We start from the raw sequence: 10,933 nt of genomic DNA, 5'->3' as shown, positions 1-10,933 counted from the left end.
TTTAGGGTCTCAATATAAAATAAAATTATACATGGTATGTACTGAAGTTGTGGTGTTGTGTTCAAATGACAAGAACACTCAAGCTTCTCTTTTTCTGATCCACTGGAGCCAAGGGGTGCAAATTCTAAAATTTATGCTCAAATATTTGGAGCCTGGATGATGATTTAGCTTTACTTCTCTGGAAAAGGTTGTAAGTAGACTTTAAACTCATAGATATTAAGGTCAGAAGGGACCATTATGATCATCTAGTCTGACCTCCTGCACAATGCAGACCACAGAATCTCACCCACCCACTCCTGCAATAAACCTCTCACCTATGTCTGAGCTATTGAAGTCCTCAAATCATGCTTTAAAGACTTCAAGGTGCAGAGAATCCTCCAGCAAGTGACCCGTGCCCCATGCTACAGAGGAAGGCGAAGAACCTCTAGGGCCTCTTCCAATCCGCCCTGGAGGAAAATTCCTTCCCTACCCCAAATATGGCGATCAGCTGAACTCTGAGCATGTGGGCAAGATTCACCAGCTAGATACCCAGGAAAGAATTCTCTGTAGTAACTCGGATCCCACTCCCTCTAACATCCCATCACAGGCCATTGGGCCTATTTACTATGAATAGTTAAAGATCAATTAATTTCCAAAATCATGTTATCCCATCATGCCATCTCCTCCATAAACTTATCAGGCAGTTTATATCCATTTGTTCTTGTGTCCACATTGGTACTGAGCTTAAATAATTCCTCTCCCTCTCCGGTATTTATCCCTCTGATATATTTATAGAGAGCAATCATATCTCCCCCTCAACCTTTTTTTGGTTAGGCTAAACAAGCCAAGCTCCTTGAGTCTCCTTTCATAAGACAGGTTTTCCATTCCTTGGATCATCCTAGTAGCCCTTCTCTGTACCTGTTCCAGTTCAAATTCATCCTTCTTAAACATGGGAGACCAGAACTGCACACAGTATTCCAGATGAGGTCTCACCAGTGCCTTGTATAACGGTATTAATACCTCGCCTGATGCATTCCAAGACCGCATTAGCTTTTTTCACGGCCATATCACATTGGCGGCTCATAGTCATCCTGTGATCAACTAATACTCCAAGGTCCTTCTCCTCCTCCGTTACTTCTAATTGATGCGTCCCCCCAGCTTATAACTAAAATTCTTGTTATTAATCCCTAAATGCATGACCTTACGCTTCTCATTATTAAATTTCATCCTATTACTATTATTTCAGTTTACAAGTAATACTTGTGGACAAGAATGTTAGTTGTACTATGCATTGAGATCCTTGACGTCACTAGGCAAGACAACATCACATAAATACAGCATGCTTACTTGTACTCAGCGCAGTACTATGGAAATAATTGGTTAAATGGGGTGTAAGTCAGTGCAGCCTATGATCCAGTGTGCCTGGTGCTTCCCCCCCTCCCCTCCCGGCCTACTGATTACCTTTTGATAGCTAGCAGTTTTGCAGGAGCACACAACTCTGAATCAGTGTAAGTGATACAGACATTTGAAAAGCTACACTTTATAGTTCTGCTTTCTGATCTAAACAATTTAAGTTTTGGAGGTTTGTTTTTTTTTTAAATCCAAGGTTTATTTGTAAAATGATAATATTGTAAAAGAGCATGTAGTGCTGACTACATTGCTGTATTTTAAATAACTTTTTAAGTTACAACCTTCTTAATATCCTGAGATATCTGGAGTGCAGATATTCTGGTTCATCTACTAGTTTTAATTCATACATGACATCACCAGTGCCATATACAAAGATTTGAAAGAACTCTTATTTCCATCAATTTTATTTATAGGAGTTGTGTGTACATTGAATACTCTTAACATTATTTTTCAGGTCAGAGTTGGTATTTATAAAGTAACAAAAATTAAGGAAAACTATTGCCAATAGAAAATGTACATTAGTACTATATTTGATCCAGTATTTTTTAAAATGGTGGTTACGGGTCAGTCTATTTTCTCACTGAGAAACTTATCTAAGAGTCAGGCTCTGTGCAATTGAATCTGCCTCTACAGTTTTTATTCACTCCCCCAAATTAGTATGTATATATTTTTTGTGAATGTATTAATCCCACAAAATTCCATTTTTTGCTATGCAGTAAAACAATACATCTAAAGATCCTGAGAAATCTGAGTTTTCACAGTATTAACTCTATACCTTGCTCCTCAACTGGGAAGGAAACTTTCAGCCAGATCCCAGGTGGTATTTGAGGAGAAATTAGTGCATCTCACAGCAAGGATTGCTATACGGACAGTGTTGGAAATAATTTCCCTTTTAAATTTAAGGTTTAACACAACTCAGTTTCCACACAAGCATTCCTTTATTAGTTGAAATCTCAGCTAGTGTTGGTTACATCCAAAATATCAATATAAGCATATACTGCCTTATATTCTATACCCAGCAACAATGCAGTTATAAGCATTGGCTGACTACTCACAACTGGGTCAGGCCTGGGAGATACCTTCCCATTGTGCGTCTCCAGAGGGGTAAGGAAAAGCTCTGACAAAGAATGTCTAGAAAACCTTGCTTTTTACATGCTATTGCAAACAAATGATGTCACTGCTATTATTGGACCTTAGCTAAAATTAACTCAAGCAGTTTGGGGCTATATTCTGCTTTCTTCAAGCTTTTTCCCCTTATCTCACTTTGCCCTATTTTTCTGTAGCTACTGGACTCTGCATTTCTAACCAATTATTTACTGCACCTGGTGCCCAGTTAACATTTTCTCTTTATTGCTATTGCTTAGCCCAAACTTTAAATAAGATAATACTATTATTTCCAGGATCACTACAAGTTTGACACAAACAACCCTTCGTTCTCATGATCTCATTCTTTTTGGTCACATGCTTTGGGCCTGACTCGCATCTGTTTAAAACCAGCGTTCACCCAGTTCTAACATGGACCTATATTCCTCCTACAGGATGTAAAAACTACCTGTCTGCTGTCTTCATTCTGGGCATTGGACCAGTCCATGGTGTAAATTACACTGGCCATGAGTGGCCCCAATGAGCTGTTATGGCAGATATCACATGGTTCAGCCATTCCCCCTTTGCCGGTAGTTGGGAAGAAGGTGCTATTTAAATTACTGTGTTGGCTCTATGCCGCTTGAGGATCTGTGCAGAGGAAATCATCTTACTAGATCTGGTGGGTTTAGGTGATGTTTATGCTGGAGAATCAGGCCATTTATTCTAAATTTCTCAAAGTATTGGTACTAGAAGCTGGAATTTTCATAATGCTAAGGCCTGATTCGTAATGTGTTATTCACAGGAGCAATAGAGCGATGGAAAATATAAATTAATTCTAAATAGCCTTCTAAAACAGTGGTTCTCAAACTTTTGTACTGGTGACACCTTTCACACTGCAAGCCTCTGAGTGCAACTCCCCTCCCCTTATAAATTAAAAACACTTTTATAATAGTGTTAAATATATATTTTTTAATGCTGGAGGTGAAGTGGGGTTTGGGGTGGAAGCTGACGGCTCGAGACCCCCCCCCATGTAATAACCTTGTGACCCCCAGTTTGAGAACCTCTTTTCTAAAACAATGAATAATGCTTTTTAAAAATGACTCATTTAAAATTATGAAATTACAGAAAAAGTAATGTTGATTAATTTACAAGTAATTCACACAAATAACTTCATTTGTTGGTTCTGTTAAAAGACTGGATCAAACCACTATGAAATGTACTCTGGGGAACAGTCCTGCCCTGCAAGAGTAGGTGTAGATCTACAAAGTCATCTCATATTGGTTATTCTAAATTACACAGTTGAGAATTTCCTTCCACTGTAGAGAGAAACTCAAAACAAATACATTTTTGGTAACTTGTGAAGTTGACAGTATTATTCAAATTACCTTTTGTTTTTTGTTACACCTTCTATTGTGGCTAAACATGAATATTCTTCGTGGGCACTTTTCTCTAAAATGAGTATATCTGCTGCATACTGGTTGTGTACATCTTCCATTTTTGTTCTCCATGCAACTGCACTTTAAGGTTAACATGAGAATGTGTGTATTTGATGGAGTGTTTGCAAATGCAGTTAAATATATCAAATGGTCCAATATATTAGGACAGAAAAGGGCAATTCTTCCATTAAAATAAGTAAGCTATATGTGTTGGAAGGTGTTTTAAGTCTGCCATGCCCGAGATAGTCAGTGCTTCATAGGAATATTTGGTATTTGACTCTGAATACAGTGTGCTATATTCCATAAATATATTAAAAAGTTCCAACCTTTGCTAGAGGGCACATGGAAACAATGGATCACTAAAGGTATATATGATAAGTGTTTGATTAAAATTCTGTACTCAGATGAGAAGAAAATTCAGTTACAATGCCACTGATATGTCTGCTTGCAAAAGGACAGAGGTTGGAACCTATATCTCTAAAATTAGATGAGATGGTATGGCATACTTTGTAGGGCAGAAAAAAAGGTGCTAGGATTTCTTTAATAACAGCAGTGAAAACAGGCTGGTCAATAGCATAAAATCAATGTAGAAATAGCTCAACAACATGAACACCTGAGAGAAGGAAGTTGCCTTTCTTTGAGCACTTAATGTTAACCTTAATAGGCAGAATATAATGTTACCACAGACTGCAAGACTGAGGAATGAAACAAGTACCCTCCCTAGAGACTAGAGAGAGGCACGTCACAAATATCTCTGCTGGGCTTCCTGTGTGCCACTTTCAACCCTGACTTTTCATTTGGTTTATTTCACTGGAGAGGGATAAATGATTATGGGCTTACCACTGATACTACAGTGTCTGTGCTCAGATGTAGCAGATACTATGTCATCAAATCAGATGCATCATCTACAGTTACATGCACAACAGCAGTTTTTCAGACTAGTTCAGGGACTTAGTGTACATTTCTCCTTTTGTGGTGAGAATCTTATTTTCAATATTCTGAAAAGAAGAAAAGCTTGAAAAACAGCATCAGAGGGCATTTATCTTGTGTACACTGTTGTGTAAGAAAATTTTTAAATTCACATGATTTGACTTATGATGATTGGATTGGGGAGTAGGAGGGAAAAAAGATGGAGTTTGGCAGAAGGCAATTGGAGTTTAGCGGTGGACTCTTCAGCTTGAGAAGTGGGGAGGAGTGAATAGGAAGCAAGGATAGGAGAATGGGAAGAGGCAAGGTTTGAACAGGGAACCTGAGAATGAGGAAAGAGAAAGGAAGACTTCTCTAAAAGGATGAGAGAATGGAACAGAGACAGGATGAAGGTTGTGGGCTATGCTTATGCTCCTATGCCTCATCTCACTATATATTTACTATTTAGACATTATTTAAAGGGAAATATTAATGCCACTACATTAGTTGAGGCAAATTTGAATCTGTGAAAACATCAGTTGGTGATGTCCTTGGTTATAAAGAAACTTTCAAACATCATTTATTGGGTAGTCTACGAATCACACCAATAAAAGTTAAAAAATGATTTGGAAATACACTCTATTTAATGGATTGGTCTACAAACTATGAACAAACCAGAGCGCTATCACTATTAGTAATCGTAGCGTGATGCTCCCATAATTCATTCCACCGCGCAGTGATCACAGGAGAAGCGGCTCTACCTCGCTTGGGCGCCTGAATGGAACCGCAGCGGGCAGGCACGTGGCAAGTCACGTTCTGGCCACGCCTCCAAAAACCAGCTAGCCCAGCTTGCGGCCCGCGCCGTCAGTGTTGCGTCCTTGAGTCACGAAGACCACGTTACCCTCGAGATCACGTGAGCCATCGGGCGTTGCTCGCGCCGGATGTGGCTGGTGACGCAGATTGTGCGCGCCGGGTGGCTGCCAGGGTGGGGAGGGCGGATAAGATGGCGGCGCCAGAGGAGGATCCGGGCATTGGGGATGAGGAGCGGTTGGATTTCCTGAAGGAGCGGCACGTGCGCTTCTTCCAGCGCTGCCTGCAGATCCTGCCCGAGAGATACTCGTCCCTGGAGACTAGCAGGTACCGGCCCGGTTGGGAAGGCGCTGGGGGGAGAGGGCCGCAAAGTGGGGGGAGTGTGTGCGGGGCTGAGGGGGTGGGGGGGGGCGTTGGAGCTGTCCTAGGGCCCGTCACATCGAGGTGCCTCCAGGTCGGATTCTGGTCGTAGCCGACTCGCGGACGGGGGTCCGGCCCGCTCGCGTCTCGGCCACTCTGAGGCCCTAGCGCTGGGGTCTGGTCTGTGACACAGTCTCTGGATCTAGTTTCCACGCGTCCAGCTTCCGGGCAGGCCTCAGCGCGGCCGCTCGCACCTGATCCCGTTAGCGCGCGGGTACCGGACAGGCGGTTCGCAGCTCCTGCTGCTCAGGGACAGCTCGTGCGGGGGCTCTGGGTAGCGTGCGTTGAGCTGCTCTTTCCTTCCTGCGGGTGGCCGCGCCAGCCTGTGGTGGGAAAACGGCCGCCGTTGCACGATCGCCAGTGCAGCTGCCCTGCTGGTAGTAATCGCGGGCGGGAGGGGGGTGTACGTAGGGCATACCTGTTCCTACCAAAATGTTTTCTGATCATGAAAGTTTGGATGTCACTGTGCTAAAATACTATTGCTTTTTCTAAACTAGTATTCCTACGAGTGTTAGAGCAGCGATGTGAGAGCACTTGCAAATACTAGTGTAGTCAGGGCTGCAGTTTATATTCTCCTAAGGCCATCTGGGATAAAAGTAGCTAAGAGAAAGGTAAGTAGCTGTTCTCCTCACACTGGAAGGAGCTCCTCCCTGCTGTGTGTACTTAAGGTCAGCAGGCATGCAGGTTGGATTAATTAAGTCACTTGTTTTAAAGCAATAATTTAAATTATAATCTGAGTTTTGTTTTCCATGTGTACTTTGAATCTTGAGAAAATGAATTCTCACTGGTTGATGTAGCCATTAAGATGTCAGTTTTATTATTTACAACTGAATATAGTCATTGCACTAGTTTTGATCATTCTTTTTGCTAACCAGGAGAATGCACTATACTTGTACATCTGTTAAAGTAACTGGAGAGCTCAATGTACGTTATTCAGGTACAAAATGCAGAAATTAAGTACTATGGTGGAAACTGGTGGATGATGTATTTCTTATTTACTAGATACCTATCTTTTTGATCATGACTAATTCCAAGCTGCATTTGGATGGAAATTGGAATCCTATTTAAAATGCCCAAAGCCAAGATTTTTAACTTTTGTATTAACTAAGTTAATTAAAATTATTAGATTTTTTCCCCTACTTTAATTGTTTAAATCCACATTAGAAATTACACTCTGAACAATTCTAGGTTACTTTGATGAATGGCTTCAAGCATTTTGCTAATCTGATATCAAAAATAAAGAAGGCAAAAGTTGTTCTGTACTGGCTGGAAGTACTGATATTTTGGGTGTGGGGGAAGGGTAAATACTATCATTCACTCCATTATAAAGAGTGGAAATTATTTAACTGTTTAATGTAGTAGGTGACATACTGTGCTATTTATAAGGCTTAGTGTCAGAAGTTAAAGGTGTTTCTCCCTGACTCTGAATATAAAAAGCAGCCATTAACTCATAAGGTTGATTTTCAGCATATTAGTTTTTATTTTATTTAAATGATGTGAACAGATTATAGCAAGTTTAGACTGTAACATAATTTATCATAAATTTAAAACAAGTTTATTTTAAAAAAAACTTTTAAAGTTTACCCACTCTGGCAGCAAAGAAGATCCACAGAACTTCTGCTCATAGGGAAAACCCCAAATAAACAAATAGGAGGGAAAAGACAGGAAGGTAAAATGCCTGTGGGAGCTTGAGAGCAGATAAGAGAATTTTTATTTAATTTTTTAATCCAAGACGTACAGTGATCTATGGGTACGTGACAAAAGGGTGAAATATTCATGAAGTCCTACCTAGAGATGGAACAGACATAATAAGTCACATCTATCACTTTGGGGCCCATATAGGGTGGTTTATTCCTTACGTTGTATTTCATAAGAACATACGAAAGACCATACTGGGTCAGAACAGTGGTTCACGTAGCCCAGTATTCTGTCTTCCAACGGTGGTCAATGCCAGATGCTTCAGAGGGAATGAACAGGACAAGGCAATTATTCCCTTTTGTCCAGTCCCAGGATCTGGCAGTCAGGTGCTTAGGGACACCCAGAGCATGGGGTTGCATCCTGGACTATCTTGGCTAATAGCCTTTGATGGACCTATCCTCCATGAACTTGCATAATTCTTTTTTGACCACTTATACTTTTGATCTTCACAACATCCCCTAGCAATGAGTTCCACAGATTGACCTGTGCGTTGTGTGAAGTAGTTCCTTTTGTTCATTTTAAAGCTGCTATTAATTTCATTGTGTGATATTTTGTTTTTGTGTTACGTGAAAGGGGTAAATACCACTTCCTTATTCAATTTCTCCACACCATTCATGATTTTATAGACCTCTATCATATCTCCCCTTAGTAGTCTCTTTTCCAAGCTGAATAGTTCCAGTCTTTTTACTCTTTCCTTATACAGAAACTGTTCCATACCCCTAATCATTTTTTGTTGCTTTTCTCTGTACCTTTTCCATTTCCAACATCTTTTTTGAGATGGGGGACAGGAACTGCACGCAGTATTCAAGGTGTGGGCGTACCATGGATTTATATAGTGGCGTTATTATACTCACTGTCATAAACATGAGGAAAGGGATAGATATTCCTAACATTGTTAGCTTTTTTGGACTGCTGCTGCACATTGAGTGGATGTTTTCAGAAAACTATCTGTGATGACTCCAGGATCTCTTTCTTGAGTTGTAACGGCTAATTTATACCCCATCATTTTGTGTGTAAAGGTGGTATTACGTTTTCCTATAAGAATTACTTTGCATTTATCAACATTGAGTTTCATTTGCCATTTGGTCGCCCCATCGCCCAGTTTTGTGAGATCCCTTTGTAACTCTTCACAGACTGCTTTGTACTATCTTGAGTAATTTTGTAAAGAGTGCAAACTTTATCACCTCACTCTTTATCCCTTTTTCTAGATCATTTGAGTATGTTGAACAGCACTGGTCCCAGTACAGATTCCTGGGGGACACCGCTGTTTACCTCTCTCCATTCTGAAAACATACCCTTTGTTTTTCCTGTCTTTTAACCAGTTACTGATCCATGAGAGGACCTGCCCTCTTATCCCGGGATTGCTTAGTTTGCTTAAGAGGCTTTGGTGAGGGTTCTTCTCAAAGGCTTGTGTACTATATGCATTGGATCACCCTTGTCCACATGTTTGTTTGACTGTCTCAGAGAATTATGGTGGTTTGGTGAGTCATGATTTCCCTTTACAAAAGCTGTGTTGACTCTTCCCCCCAACAAATCGTGTTCATCGATGTGTCTAAATTCTGTTCTTTACTATAGTTTCAACCAGTTTGCCTGCTACTGAAGTTAGGGTTACCGGCCTTTAATTGCCAGGGTTGCCTCGGAACCCTTTTTAAAAAATTGGTGTCACATTAGCCATCCTCCAGACATCTGGAACAGAAGCTAATTTAAATGATAGGTTACATACTATAGGCAGTTGTGCTGCGATTTCATTTTTGAGTTCCTTCAGAACTTGTGGGTGAATACCATCTGGTGCTGGTGACTTATTACTATTTAATTTATCAGATTGATCTAAAACCTCTTCTTTTGTCGTCTCAATCTGGGACAGTTCCACAGATTTGTTCACTAAAAAGAATGGCTCAGGTGTAGGAATCTCCCTCACACATCCTCTGCAGTGAAGGCTGATGCAAAAATTCATTTAGCTTCTCCTCAATGGCCTTATCTTCCTTTAATGCTCTTTTTAGCACCTCAGTCATCCAGTGGCCCCACTAATTGGCAGGTTTCCTGCTTCTGATGTACTTAACTAACAGTAACTTTTTTTTTAATCTTTTGTTAGTTGTTCTTCAAATTCTTTTTTTGGCCTGCCTAGTTATACTTTTACACTTGAATTTCCCAGTATTTGCAACTATCTGGAAGACAGATTTAGACATTGTCCTTTTTCTCCCTTCCTACCATACATTTCATTAATTATATAAATTGTGCAATAGATTAGTGAAGTAGTCTTTGATCTCTGCATTGAAATACCAGTGCAGGTCAAAAGTGAAAATGAGTTTGAAGCTCTTAAAGCTAGTGCTCACTAGACATTTATTGATGTCACCAAAACATTGCACAGCTGGGCATCTAAAATAGCAAGGTTTGGTAAACCATGTTTGGGGTGTATTAGCGGAGTTGTGTTGAAACTTGCATGGAGTCTGTCCGCAATATTTTTGATTAAGCGAGTGCTGATACCACTTTTAGGAGACCTCCATTTACTGGCTGTTTAGTGGTAGGGAGAATCTTTAACTGCACTGTAGCTTCTATGGTGTACTTAATTAAATAATTAAACATCAGTAGTGTTTGTACCTACTGCATAGTGGGGCATGATGTTGAAATAACTTCAACTGATTTAACTTATCAGTTTGTAACATATTTTCAGGTATTCTACCAACTTTTGGGGTTTATTGGTATTTTCAGGTTTAAATTTTCAACTTAATTAAAAGCAGCGGTATCCTGAACAACTAGAATAAATGGAGAGAATATCTAATTCTCTCTAGCTATTCTGTGCTGCAATAGCAATGGTAACTTTTTAGTGATAGTTTAGTAATGTAATTCTTACCATCACACTCAGTGCTGTAAGTGCTTGCAGAGCTCTTTTACAAGGAGAAGACCATAAGATCTTCTGTCCCTTGAGTCAAGTCTACTTGAAGTTTGTGATACATCATGGTACTTTTCCTGTGTTGCTTGTTCAACATCTCAAATAGTCATTTTAAAAAGGTTTTTGAATTGTACTTGAAAAATATATTCTCTGTCCATACCTGAGGACCAGGAGTTCTGAGTCTTTTGGTAATCAGTATGGACCTTTTTCTCTAACTTCAGACTGAGGCTTGATTTTTAAAAAAAGAAAAAGAAAGCAGGGGACTCCAAATCAGTATATCTGTTGGACCCCTTCATTTGTA

The 10,933-nt window shown here is 40.1% G+C and overlaps 1 protein-coding gene across 3 annotated transcripts in view; it reads left to right on the top strand.

The window, feature by feature from the left end:
- Positions 1-5,784: 5,784 nt before the first annotated feature.
- Positions 5,785-10,933, top strand: part of PGGT1B (protein geranylgeranyltransferase type I subunit beta) — a 70,138-nt gene continuing 64,989 nt past the window's right edge. For 2 of the 3 annotated variants that reach the window (XM_077817331.1, XM_077817330.1), the window contains exon 1: positions 5,785-5,951. In XM_077817331.1, the coding sequence (XP_077673457.1) occupies positions 5,818-5,951 (134 nt within the window). In that variant the 5' untranslated portion in view covers positions 5,785-5,817. The remainder of the gene's footprint in view (positions 5,952-10,933) is intronic. The other variant, XM_077817332.1, reaches the window with a different exon arrangement.

Source organism: Eretmochelys imbricata, chromosome 5 (assembly GCF_965152235.1).
Source record: "Eretmochelys imbricata isolate rEreImb1 chromosome 5, rEreImb1.hap1, whole genome shotgun sequence".
Taxonomy (NCBI): domain Eukaryota; kingdom Metazoa; phylum Chordata; order Testudines; family Cheloniidae; genus Eretmochelys; species Eretmochelys imbricata.
Note: the sequence above shows the minus strand (reverse complement) of the source record. Positions and strands in the feature narration are given on the sequence as shown.